Source organism: Ambystoma mexicanum, chromosome 4p (assembly GCF_040938575.1).
Source record: "Ambystoma mexicanum isolate Mex_15411 chromosome 4p, UKY_AmexF1_1, whole genome shotgun sequence".
NCBI lineage: Eukaryota > Metazoa > Chordata > Amphibia > Caudata > Ambystomatidae > Ambystoma > Ambystoma mexicanum.
Genome location: NC_090927.1, coordinates 462,616,936 through 462,642,318, shown reverse-complemented (window position 1 = coordinate 462,642,318; position 25,383 = coordinate 462,616,936). Strand labels below are relative to the sequence as shown.

The 25,383-nt window shown below is 47.1% G+C and overlaps 1 protein-coding gene across 1 annotated transcript in view; it reads right to left on the bottom strand.

Annotated features, from left to right (window-relative positions):
* Positions 1 to 5,466: 5,466 nt before the first annotated feature.
* LOC138453292 (uncharacterized) overlaps positions 5,467 to 25,383 on the bottom strand; it is a 150,054-nt gene continuing 130,137 nt past the window's right edge. The window contains exon 3 of the mRNA XM_069605985.1: positions 5,467 to 23,443. Coding sequence (XP_069462086.1) covers positions 23,344 to 23,443 — 100 coding nt within the window. The 3' untranslated portion in view covers positions 5,467 to 23,343. The remainder of the gene's footprint in view (positions 23,444 to 25,383) is intronic.

Here is a 25,383-nt window from a genome sequence, read left to right as displayed (position 1 = left end):
TGTTTATAAATCCGATAAAATCTATGGACTCCAACTACCATAATGCCTCAAGTACTGAGACGAGGAAGAGGAAGGAGTTGATATGGATTGAAAGAAACTCCAAGCTAAACACACAGACTAGTTGTTACAATGAAGATATTTAAAAATAGCTTGTGCTTTCAAATGGATGTCGCAGAAGAGAGAAGCAGAGCAAACGAAGCAGGAAGCATAATTGCGGATGAAGGCAGACACACAGGGACAGACTGTGTTGAAGGAGGCAGGTGCTTTCAAGCTGCTGTCTGTAAGCATTACCTGCCCGAGTGTCGGAAGATCCACAGAGGTGCGGCAGGCACCTGGGGAAATCTGCTGAAGTACCAGCAGCAGCAAGGAAGCTGTCAGAATGGAGTTGTGCCAAACAGCAGCAGCTTCACCGTCGAGTGAGTGCAGAGCTGGTGGGAGAGCTGAAAGAGGGTCTGCGAAGCGGGAAATGCCTTTTCTGACAGAGGACTTCACTGCAGCAACGTGCCATGGGTCGGAAACGCCATCAGACACTGTGAATCTGCCCAGTGATGATGGAAACTCCGGGGCGGACCGACAGGCACATGAACAATAAAGAGTTCATTTTTAATACCGACCAAGTAAAATAGAAAGACAGAATTTGCACAAATTCTTATGCTTGAGATGTCGACATGGGGAAATCTGTAGCAAATGTCATCACAAGCAGATAAATGTTAATGAAGAAGCTGGAAGACAGAATTTGCGCAAGTCCCCATATCTGAGAGGTCAATATGGGGAAAGTTGGAGCAAGTGTTGCCACAAGCAAATGAATAATGGTGAAGAAGTTAAAAAACAGAACCTGAACTGCACTGACTATCGAACCGATGGCCATAATGATTAGAATAAAACATGGGGATAGAGGAATACGAATGTCAGGCCCGCCACAATCGATCTTTTTATATGCAGATGATACACTATTGTATCTTAGGAACCCTAAAACTAACCTGGCACCAGTAATGCAAGACGTATATGAATTCGCTAAATACTCGGGATATAAAATTAATAATGAAAAATCCGAAATATTACCGTTAACACCTAAAACCACATGCCCGATATCAACAGGAAATGTTAAATGGGCAACGGGAAATATTAGATATTTAGGTATTCTGGTATCCCGGGACAAAAAAAACACTCTTTGCAGAAAACTATGAAGCAATAATGCAGACGTTAAAGGCAACATTGCAAACGTGGGCCAAACTACCCATATCCCTGAATGGCAGGGTCGCGATCCTTAAAATGGTCGTACTCCCTAAGTTATTGTATTTATTCACTAATATACCAATCTGGCCAGGCAAGACCTTTTTTGAGAAAATAAGGACAATGGTGGTCTCCTTTGTATGGGACAGGAAAACCCCTTGAATGAAATGGGAAAAACTCACTGAACCTTACGGCACAGGGGGGCTAACAGCACCGGATTTCGAGCTATACTATCTTACAGCACAAGCGCAATTCGCGAAACACTGGTATGACCCCGAAGATAGGTCACCCCATATATGGCTCGAAAAGTTTGTAATATTCTATCCTCAATACAAAGCTTCCTGTCCCTTTGACCCAGTGGGGACCACGGTACGCGCATGGATGGCATTATATAAAAAACTGAAAATAGATACCCCATATAACCCAGATGTGCCCCTATGGAAATACCCCGGTATACCACCCACATTAGATAAGACAATACAAAGGCATTGGGACCCAGACAAGGAACTTCAAATACGAGACATGTTCCCGAATGGCAGATTTGTAACGCTTGAGGAATTCAGGGTGGCAATAGGGGGGGACCAACTAAAACGCTTGAATACCACAGGATGAAATCTGCATTTAGCGCTCGCTGGCCACTCTTTCCGGATGAGCCACCACCACACCCATGCATACAAGCCGCCACATCTTGTACAGAGCTGGGAGTCTCTAAACTTTATGCACTGGTTCAACTACACACCCCCACCATAAATCAAGTAAAAGCCAAATGGGAAGAAGACCTGAACTTAAACATCCGGGATGAAAAATGGACGAAATATTGTATGCTCACCAAATCAGTATCAGAACGCAGGCCTAAGACTTATCCAGTTCAAAATCCTAAATAGGTTACACTACACTACTGCAAAAATGGCCAAGTTCTCAGAGACGCATTCAGGGGACTGCCCTAAATGCAAGGCTAGCCAAGCGGGAGCATATCACATGTATTGGGAATGCCCCCCTATTGCTGCATTCTGGAGGGAGATAGCGGAAATACTTGAAGACATTACACAAATTCCTGTAAACATGTATCCGCTGAAATATTTGTTTGGAGACATAGGCAAACAATGTTGCATGTGCTATAGCCAAAAGATGCATACTGAAATGTTGGACAAATGCCTCTCCGCCAAAAACTGAACATTTTCTTCGAGATCTGGCCTACATAAACGAATGTGAGGAACAATATACCATGACTGTGACACTGAGATGTCGCTCAAAGGACATATGGGCCCCGTTTAGAATGTACTTATGTGAAATGGCTTCTGATGGAGACATGTCTATGTGAACAAGTTATGATACCTGAGTTATGTCTTTAATAACCTGTATGTTGTATGTACCGACATATGCAAGTGCAATGAGTTTAATCTGTATTGACCTTCAGTAATACAAAAAGGAACAAAAAAAACAGACAGAACCTGAACAAGTCTCCTTCTATGAAATGTCAGTATGGAGAAAGGTGGTACAAGTAGTGTCTAAAGCTAATTAAGTAAAGACAGTAAAGGAATGCAACTGTGCTATACTGAAAGACAGAGAGAACATTGAAAAAGTCCTGATAAACGAAGCATATCAGGCAGTATATCTTTGGGGGAAAGATACCTGGCAGGAGAGTATACCAGGGGATTTACAAATCCAGGGGTGGGTCCCTGTACAGGAAGTAGCCCATTTAAAAGTATATGAAAGAAAGAGACATTGTGAAGAGATACCTGGCAGGAGAGTATATCAGGGATCTAAAGAAACTACTGAAGGATTCCTGGCAGAAGAGAATACCAGGAAGTTGTTCTTAGAAAGATATTGTGCAGAAGAAAATCGTTTATCATCCTTGAAACAGTTGTTGCGTGGAAGAGAGACTTTTGCCATCTTTGAAAGTATTATATAAAATAGACACTTTTGCCAACCTTTAGAAGTTGTTGTATGGAAGAGACATTCTTACCATCCTTAAGGAAACATTGCTTGAAAAGACACTTTCACCATCTTTCTAGAAATAATCCAGGGGAAGGATTTCACCCTCTGGATACAAGGGCTTCTCCTTGGAAGAAACCCTTTTTGTTGGACTTATTTATTTGCTTTACACATGAACACTTTTTGGCTAAACCTAGACCAGTGACATTCTTCCTTACACTTCTTATTTGTTTATTTCGAGTGTGAGGGTCAGATATGTTTTGGACACAACAGTTTTCATCATGTGGACAACAAGACACAGACTGATCTGTAGTTTTAGTTTCCTAGGCAGGGAAACTATCTTTAGGATAGGGACAGAGAGGCTTTTATCCAGGCCTTTTCTATTGAAAACTATGTCCGATGTTAAACACTACCAGTTTGTGTCCCCCTCTCATTTCTGACCCCTCACAATACCTACAATAATCAAACATCAAATGAGTCACCTGATCTCAGACAAAGCCACTTTACATATAAACACAAATACATGTGTCTAGAAATGCAGATGAATGACTGAAACTCAGTCAGTACAGAAAATATTAGTTACAGTAGTTGAGGGGTCCATGTTCAGCGAGTGCCAGTTGTGTTCATAGTCGATAATACAGATGGGCGCCATATTATTTTATTAAATAGTGAAGAGCCAAAGTCATGTGGGGAAATGTTACGTGCAATGTGAAAAGGAAAACCCCACTGATTGGAAGTGCATGACTGACAGTGTAGTTCTGGCAATACTAACGGAGGGAAGGCAATATTAAAACATGCACATATTGGAATTTTATATTACATGTGTACCTGCCACCTGCGAATACACAATACTATGTTCAAAATAATCAAGCACAAAATGGCCTGGGTGCTCACATGTATAGGTGCTGCTCAAGAAATAACAATAATACAGTCAAAAACAAAACATAAATTATCACATAAAGGCCATGATCCCTCGATCTAATACAGGATAAATGTGGCAGCGTAAAGATCTCCACACTAGAATCATGCCAGCAGCATAAAGACCAAGATTATTGAGGATGTCAAGTGCTTGCAGAGTAAGGTGCTTAATATTGATCAGTGAACAGACCTGTTTAAGAACCTGAACTAGGAGCAAGAAAAGTGCCTTTAGTTAAGGGGGTTGTCTGTGACCAGTGGTCGAAATTCCCTGAGAACAATCCCTTTTGCATATTTAATGATGTTACCTAAATATCTGACACAAGGTAGTGCTGTGGCTCTGGAAGTGAAAATACAATAGGTTTGTGTACTGCCATGATTAATAAGGAAGCAATGCATAAATCACAAATAGACAAGGAGAGAAGTCAAGCATGAAAATTGACGATGTGCCTATGTCCAAATATATCAACAGTGCAATTCAGATAGAAGTCCTTAAACTACCTTCATACGTTTGCAATACCATGTAATGCAATCATTTTCGAGAGTTTCTCCACATTACCTTTGATTTTCTGCTTTGGTTCCATGAGCAACACCTATACATACGTCTTCATAACAAAGCCCCACTGACCCAAAGCCTCTGCGATACTGTAATTGTGCCACTGTTTGCTCTGGTTGTTTTTTTCTTGCTCCAGAGCTTGCATTAGTACCTTTTTATTGCCTGATGCCCAGCGACATTGCAATGGTGGTCAGATCAAGGGGAACTCTGTGTGTGTAGAGGGGGTGAGGGTGGTAATAGGACTCTCACAAGCCTCTCATATACACACCTTGGCCTAGCACATCAAGTGGCCCCTTCTCAGATGACTGTTTGGTGGGGAGGGGCGGTAGGAAGAGGGGAAGAACATCATTTAGGAAAGGTTGCTGTGAGCACCAATTAAATACAGAATTAACACTTACAAAAAATGCAATGACATATCCATATTTCAAACTGAAAGAAAAAATAAAATTAAGATGCAAGATGCTGCCACGTCCAGTTTCTGCAGAGTGGGGGAAACTTACTGAAAGGAAGACAAACATTACGTTGTGGGTGAAGGATCAAGTACAGGGATTGTATCCCTCCACGTTGGGGTGTGGGCGAACAGAATTTTTCCTGCCAGCTGATGTGGCGTATCTTCCGGAAAAGGCTCCATTTTCTCAGCTTTGGTACAGATTTCCCCTGCTCTTCAAGATCTTGCTGCTTTCCGTGACATACGTTTTAGGCAAAACAGACCTTGCTCTTGTAGCGCCATATGGAAGCTTTGAATGTGTCAACTCCAGGCATCCAAGTATCCTGGTCCCATCTTCACATACTTCATTGAAACAGAGACCAGGAATCACTCCTGGTGATTCTTTTTTTTTAAAAACATTTTATTTTATCAATTGGTCTATATAAAATCTTAAACACATAAGAGAATACATGAATTCATACAAAATGCTAAAATACCAGCCCCGATTTTATAAGTCGTCATCAAATAAAGTTGCAGAATCATATACTTCTTGCTGCTGACAATCAAGCATTCATGGAAAATGTCAACATGAGTAATGAGAGCAATATGTCCCATTAAGCATTTACTATAACGTTTTTCAAATGTAGTCCAATACCTTTTTAGAAAAGCAAGAATGGCAGTCTCCGTGCCATATTGTTAAACCCTCATGCATTCACACAAAGCTCATCATCATTCACCGCTACTCCAGACTACGGCAATTAAGCACAGTTAGTTTTATCTCGTTAGATAGAGGACATCTAATCATCAAGGGCTGTGATTCAAGTTGAGAAGGATTTTTACACAAAAACTCAAAATCTTAGTTGCAGCTAATTGATTAAAATGCAGTTACATGAAATTGTGGCATACTCATCAAAAACGAGAGTATGTATTCTTTAAAAATGGTAACCACGATAAGTATTTAAAGAAGGAACATGATGTTTGATAAGGGTGCGATATAAACAAAGATTGACTTTTAGTAGACTCTAGAAGTAGTTGCCCATATTGCTTGTAAAACCTCTCTTTGGTAATTGCGAATTATACTTCTCGCGACGTTAGCAGAGAAGTTTCCTCAGTGAACTATATTCTGGTCAGACAAGTCTAGCAGCACAATTTCATCAACACATATAAGAAGATCAATCTCAGTTTGTTTAGCTTAAGGTTAAGTGGGGCTGATAAGCCTAGAACCCCTGACCATTTTTGGCCGGCTATGGTGCCCAACTATTGTATGTCCTTATCTGCCCACAATTCTTCTCCAAATAAATAGCTTGATATGCAAACACTGGTGACTAAAGCATATAGCTACCATGTTACAACAAAGGCTCTATGTAGAGACATTAGGGAATGATTGTGATTGGCTCTTTCTTTGTATACTGGTTTTCAATTACCTTGGAATCTATAGTTGACCCCAGGTATCATACCTGCCTGACTACTTTTAGCATATCCACTCACACACATATCCGAGTCTCAGAGTATAAAGTGAGTAACATTGCCAGTAGACCCGCTTTCGATGCCCTATGATTGAGGTTTCACCCACAGAAACTGTCTGTCCACCATATCAAACGTAGCAGTAATTTAATATATTATGGTTAACTATAGTGGGTATTACCCATCTGATTTTGCTATATTTGCTGACTGAATTAACATGAATGAGTTGACTGAAGTAGACAGTCTTTCTGCAAGCCAGTTTGGGTGATTGACAGAAATGTAAAAGGTTGTTGGTCGCTACCCATGTTGTAAGTTCTGTTAATAAGCTCTTGGCAAGTAATTTTCCATAGCCATAAAGGAGAGCTATCAGTCGTTTCCCCAGCAACAGTCAGAATCCCTTTTTCTAAATGGGATCAAAATTCGTTTACGCCATTGCCCAAATATCACCCCTGTTGTGCCGATTTCCTGGAACAAGGGGTAAAGTAGAAGAGCCGACAACTCTGCATTGTTGTTTATGAAGTTCGAGATTGCATCCGGTCAGGGGCATGCAAACATTTTAATGATTTAATAAAGCCTCCTATTTCGGTAATTGATGATATATGTTCAGCTGGCAGTAACTGTCATTACCTTCCTGACTGAAAACCTGTCCCAGGATGGAATATTAATTCTATATGGCCACCCACATTGCGTCAGAGGTCACATTCAACTGTGTTTCGGGTGGCATAGCATTTGTCCCACTGAGAAGTATCCAAAAGAGTTCTTACATTGCCTTTTAATTGCTCTGAGCATGTTTTGCCCGCTATTTGTGTTAACCTCTCATCTATTAAGCTTAAGCCTTTCTCTATTTTCATGCTTTTTAAAATGTTATTTATCTTTAATTTTTTTTGCATTCATTCAAAGAATTCCGAATTTCTTTTCACGTCTTTTTGCTTATTTTTAAGATTGAGAGATGGTGTCATTTTGTCAGCAGTTACTCTGTCCTACTTGAGCACTACTTGTGATTTGATGTTTTTCTTGTGTAATGCAATTCAACTGGCATTACAAGGCAATTATCTATATTTTTGTTTAAAAGTTTGGAGTTGTTCCGAAAAGGAAAAATCTGCCTGGAAGGAAGAAACCGTTCAATGACTAAAGGCTGTGAAAAGGATGGTATGGACTGTAATTGCAAACAAAGACCTCCAGGCCAGTTGAGTCATTATATTTCCCTGACTGCTGTTAAATCAACGATAGACTCTACTTCAGTGTGCAAAATGTCCACTTGCCACTCGAAAATGGCGAGTGAAAATTGGACCAGGGCGCTTATACAAAAGAAGCCGTTTCCTGGTCTCTCTGAAGCACTATACTTTCCAGGCCATCATTGGCTTATCAATGTCAGCCCCTCCCATCCCTGCACGGAGCGCAACACCCATTTTGGGATCACAGCACCCAAAGCGGCAAAGCCATTTCCTGGGCTCTCTCAGGCACTATACTTTCCAGGCCATCATTGGAGGAGGGAGCCCCTCCCAGTCCTACACAGGGCGCTGCTACTTAATTGGGATGACGGCACCCAAAGCCATAGGCGCTGAGTACATGGGGGAAGCAGGGGCACTTGGTCCCGTAGTGCTTGAAAAAACAGGGGCAGGAGTGTCTTTTTGCCCCCGTTGTGCATCTGACAGCCTCCTGTTATGTACGCCTTATGTCCCGTGAGCACGGTGATGTAAGGTGCCTGTAAATAAAGGCCCTGCCCCACCACGAGCAAGACAGTTCAGAGCACGATCCTCACTACGTGTGTGTGTACGAGTCATTGCTCTCCCCCAGCCGGGCCTTCCACGCAGGGCCTCATACATTCTCTCTTCCGCCTGTGCACCGGCAAGTGAGAATCTAACACTGGCGACGAGGGACGAAAGATACAAGCACCACGTGCGGAAGCTACAACTCAGCCTACAAGCCCGCGACACGGGCACATTTTGGGAACACGGTGGTGGGACCATCCCCCACCCGAAGAAAAAAAAAAGATATATTTTTTTTCCCTTTTGTCCTGCTACCCTTTACCTCATCTCCTCATACAACGCCCCAACATCACTAAGACTGCAAAGCATTGCAGTCTCTGAACAGATATGAACCTGGGCCTGCCCACAGATTTATCATCAGGCCAGGCAACGCAGGAGGTGACACTACAACACATTCAACAACAGAGGAGAGCCACTGGGTACCTCGACACCCCATCGACAACATCACGAAGGTGAGGAGTATTCACTGCACACGCACGTTAACTGTGGCAACCCCAATATCAGAACAACATGGCGACTGGCCTGTCCACACCCAGACCTGGCACGCCGTCGGGACTAGCACCGTCACTCTCACCCGCAACACCATCCCTGTGACCGCCTGGTGGAACGACAATGGCGTTGGGACCATTCAACCCCTACACCGACACATCGTCAGTGGGTCCCCGCTGGCTATTGTGGATCCAGCAGTTTGAAATGGCGATGGACTGTAAAGACATCACAACGCCCAGGAAGATGAGATTACACCTTCCGCTCAATCTGGATGATGACGTCCTCCGAATTTTCAACTCACTGGTAATCGGAGATGGCTCAGACATCTACCAACTAGCCAAAGATGCTCTCACAGCCCATTTTATGCCACAACTGAACCAGACTATGAGACTTTCATCTTCTGCACGACCATCCAGATGGAGGAAGAAACACTCGACGATTACCACACGAGACTCAGAAAACTCGCACTCTTGTGTGAATTCGACAATGTCGAAAAGGAGCTAAGACGCCAAATCTCTGAAAAACTGCACAGAATGGTGTTGAGCGGAAAAGGCATTTCCCTAGCCAGGATCCTCAAATATGGGCATCAAAGAGAACTGTCGCATGCGAGGGCGACACACATAAGCACCACACTGCAGAAGCTCCAACTGATGCTGACGACAGCGACAATAGCCCAAATCGCCAACCGCCAGCAGCCGAGAGAAGACCCCAATGACACAAACAATTCACCTCTGTGGCAGTCAAGGATTCCAGGACCTACAGAATGTGGATGGTGCGGAGGCGTGCGTCATGGAAGATGAAATTGCCCAGCACATGGAGCCACGTGCAGAGCATGTGGCCGTAAGAACCACTATGTGAGAGTCTGCAGATCATATGGGCAACCACAATGCCCCCAACCACAACAAGACAAAAGAATCCCTAAGAAAAAGAAACAAGCCAACGCCTGCCGTGTTGAAACTGCCAACTCATCAACCGAAGAAGCAGGTGATGATGACATAACGAAAGATGCAGAAAGCGGACAAATGAGAAGGGGGAGAAAAGTCTACCTAGTCTCGGCACTCGAACACAGAGGCGTGGAGTCGGCGAAGAAGCAAAGAAGACGAAAATGCCTATTAGCCATACAGGGCAAGAGACACAAATGACAATTGATACTGGGGCATCCATAAACGTCATGCCGGCAACTATGTTCCAAAAACTATGCCCCATCCTGGCTTAAAGCCGACGGACACGCTGCTATTTCCCTACGGATGCAAGACCCCACTACCAGTGGAGGGACGCTTCAGAACAACACTCAGTAGAGGCGACCGAGTGCTACAGTCAAAGGTATACATCGTCAATGCGGGCATCGAATGCCTACTGAGTGAGGATGCAGCGGAAGACCTGGGACTAATCCGTTTCATCTGTGACGTAACAGACCCAACAGACATCACCAGCCTCCTCAAGAAGTACCTGGGCCTCCTCAAAGGCATCGAATGCCTGAAAGGAAAACGTATAAAGCTCCACAACGACAAATCAGTACTGCCCCAAGCAGTGCGTCACAGAAGAACCCCATTCCACATGAGGGACCAAGTCAAAAAGGAGCTGCGAGAACTTGAAAAGGCAGAAATCATAGAGGAAGTCGCTGGGCCGACACCGTGGGTATCACCCATGGTGGGGACAAAGAAGCCGAAGAAACCGGTAAAGGTCAGGATATGCATCAACATGCGCCTTCCAAATGCAGCAATCAAGCGGGAACGACACATCACCCCCACACTCGACAAAATTATCACTGACCTCACGGGGTCGAAGGTATTCTCAAAAATGTATCTCAACGCTGGATACCATCAGTTAAAACTGAATCGTGACTCCAGATATATCACTACCTTTTCCAGGCACCTGGGCCTACGCCGGTACAAAAGGTTACGTTTCGGCATCTCCTCAGCGGCTGAGGATTTCCAACAGGCCATCCAAGAGGTGATGCAGGGCATCCCCAGAGTACTCAATGTCAGCAATGACATCCTCATCCATGCCAGCGACAGACACAAACACATGCATCGCCTCGAGATGGTGCTCAGCAGACTGAAGGCCGCAGGTCTGACCATCCACCAGGAAAATTGTGAATTGATGAAGGAATAGATCACTTTTTTCTGATACGTGTTTAACAGCGCTGGGGTATCAGCTGACCCACAATAGGTTGCAGAAAACAACAAAGCCTCTCCACCAACAACACCCACAGAGGTACGCAGCTTCCTAGGTATGGCGACATACTGCGGGAGGTTCATCCCCAACCTGGCAACAATGTCCGAGCCGCTCAGAGTACTCACCAAATCCAACACAAAATGGGCCTGGAGCCCCGACTGCCAGGAGGCAAAACATCCCTTTCAGCTGAGACAACAATGGCCTACTATGACCCCACACTGTCAACAGAACTATACGTCGACGCCAGACCCGTTGGCCTCGGGCCATCCTCGTTCAAGTTGATCGGACAGGAGAGACAAAGCCAATTGCCTATGCGTCCCGCGCCCTGACTCCAACTGAACAACGATACTCAAACATAGAGAAAGAAGCCATTGCAGTACTGTGGGGCTGCCGACCATTTCCACATATATCTATTTGGACGGAAGTTCAGGGCCTACACGGACCACAAGCCCCTCATCCCCATATTCACTGGATCATTCTCGCACCCCCTGGCCAGGATAGGGAAGTGGCTGCTATACCTGCAGCAATACAAGTTTGAGTTAACCTACCAACCAGGAACCAGCAACCCAGCGGACGTCCTACCCAGGCACCCGAGGGCGGCCCCTGCAGGGGAAGTGAATGTGGCAGAAGAAACCGAGCAGCACATATGCCAGGTCATGCATACTATGAAACCCAAAGCGGTCAACATCGAGGACATCGTAGAAGCCACCCAAACCGAACCCTGCTGTGACCTAATCAAAGACTCCAACATATCAGGCGAGTGGAAATCCTTCCTCCGCAATGTACAAAACCGCACACCCGAAGCCAGAGACTTCCTCATGGGCATGTTCCCGGTACGATAAGACCTGTCGGTCACCAGTGAAGGACTAATCCTGAGAGGGGCACGGATCGTGATCCCTAACAGTCTACAGGACCGAATCATAGCGCTGGCCCATGAAGGCCACCAAGGTATGGTCAGGACTGAAGCCAGAATCCGACACAGAGTGTGGTTCCCACACATCAACACCAAGGTGGAACAACCCATAACAGCCTGCCTCCCTTGCCAGATCACAAGTGCACCACCGAACCCCGAACCCAAACAAGCGGCAGAGCAGGGGTCCTCAAGATGGGACGCAATCAGCATTGACTTTTGCACGGTTCAGGAAGGCATGTACCTGTTAGTAGCTATCGATGACTACTCAAGATACCCGGAGGTGGAAATTGTGTCATCCACACCAGCAGAAATGGTGATACTGGCACTCGAAAAGATGTTCGCCACCCATGGCCTGCCACGACGCATTACAAGTGATAATGGACCGCCTTTCCAGGGTACGGAGATCAAAAAGTACCTGGATGACCAGAACATCCAATACCACCACATCATGCCGAGATGGCCACAAGCAAACAGCGACGTAGAGAGGTTCATGCGAACCATTAACAAGGTGATACGCCTATCCCGGGCACACTCCAGCCCCACAGCACCACAGGTCTAAAACCGGCAGACTTCATGTATGGGACAGTGATAAATTCATCCATTCCACACCACCCAAGCAGGGGCACAGGCACCTATGACAGCAATTGCACTCATCATAGGAGAATAACTGAAAACGAGCGCATGAGCATCAGGAGGCATGCACGGAACTCAAAACACCAAGTCAGTGACCAGGTGTTGGTGGTGCACAACCCCACGAAGACCAAGCTCGAAACACAGTATGACCTGGTCCCCTGAACTGTAACCCGAAGACAGGGAACAATGGTAATGGCAGCACGAGGGCACCGCCTGATCACCAGGAATGCCTCGTGGTTCAAGAGGGTGCCACAACAAATGTGGACTGGTAGGGACCAGCAGCTCTCGGAGGAAGTGGAGTCGCCGCTGAAGGATGAGAACCACCAACTCGAGGGAGTGTCGACTTCGAGGTACGAAGCAGACGAACCACCGGATGGGCTGGATGAGGCATCCCCAAGTGAGGAAGGTGAGCCACAACAGGACACAGGTCTGGGAACGGCCCCTAGACAGTGGCATTATGCTTTAAGAACAGCACTGACAGCCCCGGAAAGGTTAAAAGACTATGGGGGTCATTACGACCAAGGCGGTAACCATGGCGCTAATATTTTACCGATTGCGCCATGGTGAATGGCGGAGTTACCACCCCATTCCAAGGTTGGCGGGCAGTAATTCCCCATTCACCATTGGCCTTCCCCATTCCCATTTTTGCCCCCATAGGGCTCAATTGAAATGGGGAAGGCGGTAGTTACGGTACCGCAAATTGCGGTACCATAAATACCTCCAAGGTCCCTTTGCGGGTCCAATCCTTAACGGCTGGTAAAAACCAGCCGTTAAGGTCGGGACCCGCAAAGAGACCTCGTAATTAGGCGGTAAGGGGTTAACGGCGCCGCCACCTTTTACGGCGCCATTAACTCCTTACCGCCTGGGTCGTAATGAGGCCCTACGAGTGGTAAAATGACATTGGAGGGAGGGCAAATCTGTGCTGGACTAGAGTGCACAGTAGAGTTAAGTTGGATAGGTTAACACAGTTACATAGGATATTTATTATTGCAATTTGTTGGGAAAAAGGAGGAATGTTATGTACACCTTATGTCCCGCGAGCGTGGTGACGTAAGGCACCTGTAAAAAAGGGCCTGCCCCGAGTGAGGCAGTTCCGGGCACGATCCTCACTACGTGTGTGTGTATGAGTCATTGCTCTCCCCCAGCCGGGCCTTCCACGCGGGGCCTCATACTTTCTCTCTTCCACTGGTGCACCGGCAAGTGAGAATCTAACACCTCCCACGTTAGCCGAAGAGCGCGGGCCGGCCTTCCCTGAAGTGAGCACTCTCAGCACTGCAACACTTGCTAATTTTGCAAGAAGCGTGCATGCTAACACTTCGCGCAACCCTGAGCACAGCCTTACCTCCAGATTGCTTTCATATTTGAAACTTGCAAATTGTGCCATAATGTCACTGACATTATGTCATGATTTTAACAGGCGGCCCCCTTGCTAAAGACAATGCCGTCTGTTCTGCCGCTAAAGATCCGAATGCCAGGCCAGCAGCAGGAGCTCTGACAAACAATAGATCAATTTGATGTAACCTGACGCGAGGACATTATGCGCTGCACACTCCGAAGTCAGCCCAGACACAGGATTCTAATTTCTAGCTCACACCGGCACATAAGAGGAAGAGTTCTCTGCGCTCCCAGGACAGAGGAATCTGCCACAGCCCTTCAGAAATCCAGCTTCCAGTGCTCGCTGCGGCAATGACATGCAGTGATGAAAGGGAGAGATACAGACGTCTTGCCGCTTTCATGTTTGAAACTTGCAAATCGTGCCATAATGTTTTACATTATGGCACGATTTGCCTGGGAGATCTATTGTATTTTTCAAACCTGCCTTATACCTAAATAGTGTGCCACTAGAGCTGGGGGAGCTAGGGATTTCATGGGTAGGGCAGAGCCTGGGGGTCAGGTCTGGCTCTAGGAGCCCACTACAGACTGAGCCCATGAAAGCCCTGCCTCCCCTAGAAAAAGAAAAAGAATTAAACGTGGCCTTGCAGGGCCACATTCATTTTTGTATCATATTTGGGCATTTCTTTCCATTTTGGCCACGCAGCGCTGGCAAAATGGAAAGAAATGGCCAAATATGAAAAAAACTAAAGTCTTCATATTTGGCCATTTCTATCCATTTTGCCCACACAGCACCTGCAAAATGGAAAGAAATGCCCAGAAAATGAAGATAGGGCGGGAAGTGGGGCCTGTGGTGCTGCCCTTTTAAGGGCTTCGGCACGCGGCGGATTTGGCTGAATTTATGGAAACTCCTCGCTGGTTTTGGGCTAAATTACACCATTTGTAGCCATAAACTTTGTGATTTGGACTTTCTGCTACATAATTTACGCCCTGATTCTGAACTGGTGTGGACATCTGAAGATCAAGAGCGTCTGCATTGGTGTGCCTTATGTGTCCTGGTGTGGAAGTTTTGAAGATCAAATTGGCCCATTTGGCCAATCTGGCTGGGTGAGTTGCGGCCCCTGTATCATCTGAGAGGGGTGCTTGTACGCTTGACCCATGAGTGATCCGGCTAATCAGGACGGAGGGCAACCAGCAGTTCAACAACAGCCTCAAGGCCAGCTCCTACCTGCACTTCCAGCCATCGCCCAGATGAGGCCCCCAGCGGCACTTCAACCCATCCCTGAGTTCAACGTGTCTGGCCCTCCATCCAGCCTTGGGCCTAGGTGGAGGCGATGGATCGATCGTTTGGACATGTATTTCAGGGCAACAATGGAAACCAACGATGACAGCATGTTGGCCACATTACTGCATGCCGCAGTGCCTGCGGTGCACAAGATATTTGACTCCCTCCAGCCTGCTGATGCTTCCTATGGCGCAGCAAAGACCGCTCTTAATCATTTTCTTCCATTGGCCAATGCTGACTATGAGCGTTCTATGATGCTCTCCACCCGCCAGAAGGAAGATGAGACACTGGACACTTTCTATGGCCATCTCAGGCGGCTGTCGGTGGCATGTGCATGGGACAACCCTGATGACATGGTCAGGAACCCTCTCATACAAGAGTGTTCATGAGGAAAGCTGCAGAGCCAGGTGCTGAGAGAACCTGGGATCACTTTGCCCCGCATCTTAGAGCTGGGTCGCTGCCAGGAAGTATCGGAGGTACGTGTTTCCAGAATGGAAGCAGGGACACGTCCCATCAAGACAGAGGTCTGTGCAGTGGGGTGTGGCTGCAGGGGTGCCAGGAGGCCGTCTGGTAACTTCCACGATAGGGGCGGCAAGCCGGGGGTGGCAAGCCTAAAGTGTGGGTATGACCTGCCTCACCCTGCAGAGTGCCCAGCGGCAGGAAGAACATGCGGTTGGTGCAGCCTGGCTGACCACTAAGCCAGGGTATGCAGAGTCCCTGCCTGTGATGGTGCCCAGGGGTCCAGTGCGGTCTGGTTTCTTCAGACAGTCTTGCCCGCCCAATGTCACCCACGTCAATCAGGGTTAGCAGGGCGCACAACTTGACGAAGAGAACATTTTCTTTGTATCAAGCATAGAGGCCCTCAAGTCCAAGAGCCAAAGGCAGCCGTGGTGCATTGTGGCAGTTAATGAGTCTCCCATCCCTCTGCTGGTGGACACGGGGGGCATCCGTTAATGTGATGGCCAGAGAACACTATGATGCCATGAAATGCCTCCCAAAGCTATCCGCCCCTAGGTCTTGCATCTTCACATTCGGGGGTTCCCAACCAATTCCCCTGGATGGTGCATTTGTAGCTCAGGTGGGGCATGGTGGTTCAATAATAAAATCACGTTTTTATGTGACACCCATCAGCACCAACACACTGCTGAGCTGTGCGGCGGCGGAAGCCCTCGGAATCATAAGCTTTGCGTATTCAGTATACGTGGAGGACATGAAGACTTTCTCTTGACAAGTATTCCAAACTATTCCAAGGGATTGGACAGATGACTGGTGACCCAGTGAGGCTGCATATCACCGAATCGGTGCAACCCATTGCCCTCCAGCACCGCAGGGTTCCCTTCCATCTGAGGGAATTGGTAGACAAAGAGCTGGACAACCTCGACATCATTGAGAAAGTGGATGGCCCGACACCATGGGTGTCACCCATTGTGGTGGCCCGAAAACCTAAGCAACCTGACTCGGTAAGGATCTGTGTAGATATGAAACTCCCCAACAAGGTGATCCGGAAAGAGCAACACCTGACACCGACCATAGATGATATTATCACCGAGTTGCAGGAGGCCTGCTTCTTCTCGAAGCTCGATCTCAGGGCCGGATACTATCAGGTCATGTTGCACCCAGAGTCCAGGTACATCACAACATTCACGACTCATCGAAGCCTCTACCGATATAAGAGTCTCAGTTTTGGGGTATCATCGGCGGCTGAGGTTTTTCAAAATATCATCAGGGTTGCACTGGCAGACCTTGACGGCGTGCTGAACATTAGCAATGATATTCTTGTATTTGCTAAGTCTGAAGTGGAACACCTACACAAGCTGGCAAAGACTTTTGAACGGCTGCAGTCATTGGGCCTCACCCTCCATCGGGAGAAATGTGAATTTCTGAAGACAAACATCGAGTTCTTTGGCTTCATGTTTAAGGAGGGAGGAGTATCTCCCGATCCCAGAAAAGTGAAGGACAGACGCACGCCCACCAGAAAATGTATCAGAGGTCAGAAGCTTTTTGGGCACTGTGACCTACTGTGGCCACTTTATCAAAAACCTGGTGCCCAGGTCTGAGCCCCTAAGGGCCCTCACCAAAAAAGAGACTGTGTGGCAGTGGGGACCGCTTGAGCAAGCAGCCTTCGAGGACATTAAGAACACCCTCACGGCAGAAGACACAATGGCGTTCTTTGACCCCGCTCTCCAGTCCGAGATAATTGTGGATGCCAGCCCGTTTGGCCTGGGGCCGTCTTGACACAGATCAGGCCCGCTCCACCGTCCACCCGGTCGCATACGCCAGCAAAGTGCTGTCTGTGACTGAGCAGCGCTACTCCCAGATCGAGCGGGAGGCCCTGGCTGTTTTTTGGGGGTTCAGGCACTTCAGCCTGTATGTGCTGGGTAGACCAGTGACAGTTGTGACCGACCATAAGCCCCTGCTCCCATCCTGGCTGGGTCATCATCGAAACTACTGGCGAGGATCGAAAGATGGATGCTCGCGCTACTGGAGTATGGGGTCTCGCTGGTCTATCGGCCTGGCTCCAACAACGTGGCTGACTATTTGTCTCGCCATCCGAGGGGAGCCACCGACGGCGAGATGGACGCATGTGCGGCATAAGCCGACAACCAGGTTCAACTGGTGGTGGAGGTGGCAACCCCCAATGCGTTGCCTCTGGAGGAACTGGAGGCCGCGGCAGCACAGGATGAATGCTTCCATATCCTAAGAACGGCCATGCAGCAAGGGTCCTGGAGGAGCGTGCTGGAATCAATGGCAGGGTGCACGCAGGAGGCAAAGGTGGCACTTGAACAGCTGTGGAAAGAGAGGGAAGAACTGTTTGGCTACCTGGCTGCTATTGAGGTGCGATCGGATCGTGATCCCTCAGGCCAAGGTCCAAGAGGTGATTGGTAAGCCCATACGAATCACCAAGGCCCACCAATGCCTCAAGGTATGGTTCCCTGAGCTGGACCGACGAGTTGACGAGTTTGTGGTCTCGTGCGTGTGGTGCGAGGCAGTGTCTCCCGGGCAGAGGGATCCCGCCATCGAGGCCATGCCCCGTGGCACGCGGCCCTGGGAGGTAGTCCATGCGGATTTTGGGTCCACCACGCAAGGCACTCACTTCCTGGTGGTGGTGGATGAGTACTCCAGATACCCGGAAGTCGAATTCATCAAGTCAGTGGCCTTTGAGCACGTGGTGGTGGCAATGGAGAAGGTCTTCGCTGCCCATGGATTCCCCACAACCCTGAACTCAGACAATGGGGCGCCATTCCAAGGAGAGCGATTTGCAGCACTGATGGACGATTATGAAGAGCAACACCAGAAAATTACCCCGCTCTGGCCCAGGACAAATGGGGAGGCGGAGAGACTGAATAAGGTGTTCCGCATCGCGCAGGGGCAAGGAAGGTGCCTGGAACGGGCGCTATACCAATTCCTGCGGGTCTACCAGACAACCCTACACACCTCCATGGGGTGGCCCCAGTACAAGCACTATTCAAACGGTGCCCGAGGGGGTTGCTGCCCAAGGTCAGAGAAAAGGAACTAGGGGTAATTGACAGCCAGCAGGTGGAACAAGACCGCCGGCTGAGGACTGAGCAGGAGAATGTGAGGAGAGGCCTCCGACAAAAACACCTCGTGCCGGGGGATGAGGTGCTAATTCGAAACAGGCACCCCCATGGGAAGCTATCCTTGACATATGAACTGGAGCTGCTTGACGTGGTTGCTGTAAAAGGGTCCATGGTGACCGCCTCGGATGGCCGGGCGTCGGTCACGAGGAATGTGAGCTTCTTTAAGAGACGGGGGAGCCTAGGACTGATGCACCCCAGGACCAAGACGTTGTGGACATACCCGATGAGGGTACGTCCCTCTTGAGCCCCTGTTAGTAAACCGGCCACTGGTGGAACTCCTCTCCCGGAGGCGAGCAGAAGGTACCCCCTGAGGACAGGGTGAGGGAAACCTGTTTGCCTCAGAAACTATGTTCTGGAACAAGGATTTTGTGTGACCCGGGTGGGGTCTGCCCTTCAAGGGGGAGGAGGGCCCCTGGGTGGCTGTGGTTAAAGGGGTTGAAGAGCACAGTTGTGTGGTTTGATTTTGTTAACTGGTTATTAAGTTATATTTTGATTGTTATTGTTGAAGTGTTTATTGTTTGTCCTCATGGAAAAGGAGGAGTGTGGTGCTGCCTCTTTTAGGGCTTCGGCACGCGGCGGAGTGACTTTGCACTCCGCTGCTTGCCTTTAAATAAAGGGGGCATGCCCTGACGGTCATTGCGTCCGGGGAGCCCGAACCGAGTGGACGTCTCTGTGTGAGTCTGTTACAGGGATCTGGGGGCTCACAGAACATTGCACTGGGGTATGCAGTGCCCCACAACAGGGCCTACGTTAATTAAATCCGTGGTAGCTGCTGCACGCCTGTCTCATCCTGCACAGAGCGACACCCCGATCTGCCCCCAACCAATCGTGTTGTCTGGGGCGGGACATGAAGTCATGGTTCGAGGGTGGTGTGTTTGGCGGGCTGGGCCTGCAAGCAAAGTGAGCTGCTTTTTTTTGCTTTTTCTCTTGCCGCCATCGTGTGCCCACTGTCACACTTATACTGGACAGTCATGGTGGGGCACGTGGCGGTTCGTGGCGTCCAGGAGTAACAGCCAGAAACGAGGTTCGGGCTGGAGCCCCTGTTGGAGCTCGGGCCAGTCCCGCCAGGCTCGCCAACCTCTAGGTGCCACATACCTGACAGTGGTATCCACTGCCAAACGAACGCCGGCATGATGATCTCCACACTGAAGGCCTGGGCTCCTCCCTCTACCTGTGCCTTTCTAATGAAAGCGATACCATCACAGACACCTCTGAGTGCCTGCGTTGCTGCAGCTCCCCGTGAAGTGCAGTGTCTTCAGGCATTTCAAAAGCCTGTGCTGTCAGCCTCTTTAGGTAAGTAATGTTCATGGTAAAATTGGGTTTGTAAAAAATGGAAAGTGCTTGACTTTTTAAAAGAAAGTTAAACTTTGTGTTTTTGTTTTAATAATATGCTTTCAAAAAGGAAAACGCATTTCCATGTGATACTTTTATGATTAATTGTGTGTCTTATTTCATAGTTTTTGTGCTTTAGTTTTTCTTTTCACTATTCCTCTCTTTTTTCTTTCATTTTTAGTTTGGACTATTAGGTGGCGCTTGCGACACCTATAAGCCAAAACTATTGCATTGGAGTACATATAGGGAGGAATAACATATGAGAAGGGACAGTCTGTAGGCCTTGTTTGGTCATGTGCCCACCCATTGCCTGCCCATGGCCATGCTAATCGCTATGGCCATTCCCACCCATTCATGACTCTACCCACCCAAAACACCTCTTAATGGGAAATCTTTGAGGTCACCTTACCATGATGCTTTGCATTCAAAGTACTACCAGTGCTTGATCAAAGCATAAACGAGCTACTGGTGGAATTAAAATGTCACTCGATTTTTTTAAAAAAAACACTTCCCGCATTCTAATTTTCGTCTGGACAAGATGCCAATTCTGCCATACAAGCGCTTAGCCACATTTGTATCCAGGGGTGTACTCGGATTAGAAGCCATGTACAGAGAACATTCTTAGCCAGCTCCTCTCCAAAAGTGACAGACAATGTTATAATTGCCCATCAACCAGAAACATCATACACAATTGGGCCCGGTAAGTCCGAGGTCATACCACTTTTGGCTTGAAACCTATGCAAAAATATAGCAGACAAAAAAAACAAAACCATTTGTGTCAATAGGTCAAAATAACAGAATTGGTAACAGCATGCTTCAGTTATCACACATCATCCAATGTAATGTCTCCAATGTGAAACGTGCCATTTTTCATCCATTAGGTTGACATGACAGAGCTGAGAATGTACATGACCATCTCGTCTGTCTCCCTTGTACCACTCCTTAGTACTGGAAGTTCGCCTGCTCCCGGGAAAGAGGAACTCTCTTAAGAGCCTGATTCACAGAAGCGTTTTATAACCTGTCCATCAACCAGGGAATGTATCCTGTAAGTACCATAATGTAATATGTATGTGTCATGGTTGTAGCTAACGCAACACACTACTGCTGAAGGTTTGGAGCACATGGACTTGCAAAGCGTCACCCATCACACTTCTTTCACAAATGAGGGCGAGTGACTTTCGCATCTGGCTAGTGTCCTACAACTCTAAATTGTCCGCCGTGCTCTACTTAATCTTCTAGTGCCTATGCTATTATTCTTTTCTGCCCTAGGCACCGTCTCCCCCATAAACCTGCTGATTGTATCGTCCATCGGGCAGCATGCCCGATAGTGGCCTTCTAGGCAGTGGCCGAGTATTACCTTCCAGTAGAACCTGCAATTCCTTCGCTGGGTTTCACAAACTGCTTATCCTGAGCTAGGACAGGGGTTACAAACGCCAAATGTGTTCCGTGTGGCCACGGTGAACCCCTGCCCACCAACAACATTTCCTTCAAGCATGCACAAAGACATCCTGAAATCATGGTAGGTGGGTTGTGAGTACACTATCAGGGAGGATGCAGTTGGATTACCCTTACGCTCCGCTTTAGAGTTCTTCGAGCACAACACGACAGAGTGGTCGGAACAGACAACCACGGTGTGAAGGTGCCTTACGATGCCCAGGCTGCCCTGCACCTCAATGAAGTGTGGCAGGCGCAGCTGGATTTGAAGCAGCACTTAAATGTGACAGGTTACTTTGGTAACACAACCCAAACTTGTATAGTGAAAGCAGGGGAGTTGCTAGGTCTGGAAAAGACCTGGGGCTAAGCTAATGTCGGAACTGTTGGGACTGGGGGCTAGCTAGTCTTTTGGCTGTAGCTCCTGAGATTCTATCCGGGGCTACAACCAAAAGATCAGGGGCTATAGCCCCCTTAGCAACGCCCCTGAGTGAAAGATAGATGATTCCTCTCACTTCGGGGAGGAGCAGTAAAGAGCTGTCAACGTTGCTTCGCGTTTACACGTGTGTAAAGCCTGATATCCAAGGACAGCCATCCTATGCTTTGACACAGTGTGAGGGTGAAATCATGTGCGTTACAACACCACCTGACTGGTGGTTCTGTTGCCTCTCAGGTGACTAACATTAGGGCTGTTTTACCTTTATGCAGCAAAAACTCAGTTATCATGGCGGATATTCCAAGCTTTTCTCAGGAGCACTGGGAGGAATGCAGTGACTAGAAACATTACTTTTATACTGGTCTGGCAAAAAGCTCATGGGTAAAAGAAACTCCCTCTATCTGAGAAGTACCTCGCTGGATGTTTTACAGGCAAAACCACTCACATTTACTTCTGTTTTTTAATAGGTGGTATTTTGTACAAGAGACCCCCTCAACACTGAAAATGAGGTCTCCTGCCTGACTTCTAAATTAAAATGTATAAAAAAAACATTTCTTCTGCCTGGGACTACCACCTCTCTGATGCTTCAAGACAAGTCAAGGCAATCATTGTTACTCTTGCTTACACCGCCTCACGTTATCTCGTTTCACTAAATAGGGTAACATTTTGAATTTAAGAATTGAGCCACCTGCAAACTTTGACGAGTTCCTATTTCAATTGCCACACTCTATTTCTCAGCCATTTTCCCAGAAAAATGAGCATCATTAACATTATTAAGACTTGTCAGAGTCATCACCCACCATCATTTCTTTAACTCCTATTACCCAGCACAGGCACTGTAAGACCCTACAGCCTGGATCTACAGTGGTAGTCCTTTTTAACAAAATTCCCGGTGGATCTCTAGAGAGAAACATTCCTTCCTAAGGTACTCGTCCCGACCCACACAGATCACCCAACTCTTAAACTTTCCAAAGTGCAGAAAACAGACGTATAACTATAAAGAAGATTTCGAAAATGGATCTAAATAATTATAAATGGAGCTTGTTACTTACAATGTGCGTCATTGGTGCATTGTGAGTCAACTTGAGAAACTTGGGTTTGCTACTCAGTCAATCCTTCATGAATGAATGAAACTTATCAATGTCAGAAATAGACTTTGGACAGTTCGCAAAATCCTATAGGACCAATTGTACATAAAACTTAAGACAAGAAAAATGTCAAAACTGCACAACTCAAACCGAAACATGCTTAGAATAATTACATAATTTAACAGTCATATAAGTACACATCAGTCTTTAAATAGTGAAGTATAAAGTGCATAAAAGGTTTTTGTTCTAGCCGGGCAGACTCTTTGTCAGATTTTCAGCTGCGTCATTCTCCACAGCAAAGATGCAGCCAAGATGACGTGCTGGTCGATCAATATTCACGTTCAATGCTCGCCATTAACTCTTCTTCGGAAACATCATACACAATTGGGCCTGGTAAGTCCGAGGGCATGCCACTTTTGTCTTGAAACCTACGTTAAAAAAAGGTAGCCGACAGAAAAACAAAATCATTTGCGTCAAAAGGTCAAAAGAACTGGATTGGTAGAAGCATGCTTCAGTTATAAACCATCAACCATTGTAATGACTCCAATGCAAAATGTGCCATTTTTCATTTATTAGGTTGACATGAACGAGCTGAGAATGTACATGACCATCTCGTCTGTCTCCCCTGTACCACTGCTTACTACTGGAAGTGTGCCTGCTCCTGGGAAAGAGGAAGTCTCTTAAGTCTTCTTTTAATACCTAGGAAACCGTCCTCTGTCTGTTTTTTTCTCCTGCCTGGGACTTCACTGTGTTTTTTGTACTGGCCTAGTCTATTCCTAGGCACTGTAAGAATTGGGAGAAAACAATAACTGGTCTGTTTCTATGAGGTGTGTGCAATCTTTAGACAACAAAGAGGACATTTGTACATACAAAGGTAGGAAAGTTAATTAGCTCGTTGTATGCTCAAACACATGCAATTTCTTAAGAACAGTTGCAAGGAGCACTCACACACACACCCCCCCCGAAATGAATGCAATATATGCTTATTTTCAACTCACAGAACCTTTATTCCTACCCATCACACACCCTCACAGTTTTTCCGCACTTAGAGATAACTTTGCTTCTGTAAAGACACTGATTTGATAATGCTTTACTTAATGAATATTAGCTCGTTTTCAATGTGACTCCCAATAATAAACCTGTAGGAATGGGTTTGTCCCAGAAACACAGAAAAATACAATGGGCTGCTTCACAATCGGTCCGATTTTCTTTGCGAGCGATAAGGACTCACTACTCTGACTTTACTTGTCTTCAGGTAAGTAAAAACTTCATTAGGCCACAAGGCACATTGTTGGTACATTTCACCAATAACCACAAAAGAAAAACGTCCTGGGGGGAAAAAAACATTTATGTTTTACAATTAAAATGAGAGACCTTGTTATGAATTTCTCATGTCGAAAGATTTTTTGGGTGGAAAACTGTAAAGAATAACAGCATGAACTTTCCTGCTGCATTGCCGTTCCTTTCTGTGGCAAAACAATACAACAGGTGCCCGCTGTCTACCTGGGCCATGCCTGCTAGCGTTGTCCTCATCCTCTGACATGATGGTGCCCGGGTGAACGAGGGCAGTGGATGAAAAATGTAATTTCCTCTTTTTCTTTGGGCCTGATTCACAGAGCGTTTTCCAAAGGGGTTGCGGCATTATAAAATGCTTCTGTGAATTTGTCTTTCGATGAATGTGCAATACATTCTGCTTGGGGTGGCCCACACAAGCACCTCCCCCTGCCCCCCAGAGAGGAGAGATACCAGCCAACCAAGCCACAAGGAGAAACTAGCAGGCTCACCGCACTAGTGTGTGTACCATCGCCTGCTGATCTAATAATGTGGGTGGCAGCGCTGTCACTGGTGCCGTGCACTCGTTGTGTGGAGCAGCCTGAGCACAGAAATGGTGCTGCTGCGCGAGGCACCCTTCCTTTCCACCGGCACAGCAGGCTCCATGTCGTAGACCATGTGGGAGTGCCTGACATACTGTTGATAAGCAGTGCTTGGTTGGGCAGTGCCGTGACTCTTCGTGGCAAGTTTTTATGTGCACCCCCACCCAAGCTACAAGGGAGTACACTGCAGGAAAAGGCCACACAGGATACCAGATTATCACGAAGTGAGCTTGTGACTTCTGGCCACCCATTATTTTCCAGCGTGTCACATGATGACGCCTTTTACACCATCAGGTCTGCTCCCGCAAATGCGCCCACGAACAAACCACTATACTCACCGTACTGATAGTTAGGGTGGTTAACTTTCAAAATAATTTAGCAGGATGTTGACTCCACCCGGAGTCGGTACAACAGCTCACCGCATAGCTCCAACCTTAGATACAAGAAGGCATGGACACAGAGCTGCAAGACAACATGTCTTTATTTCTGCATTC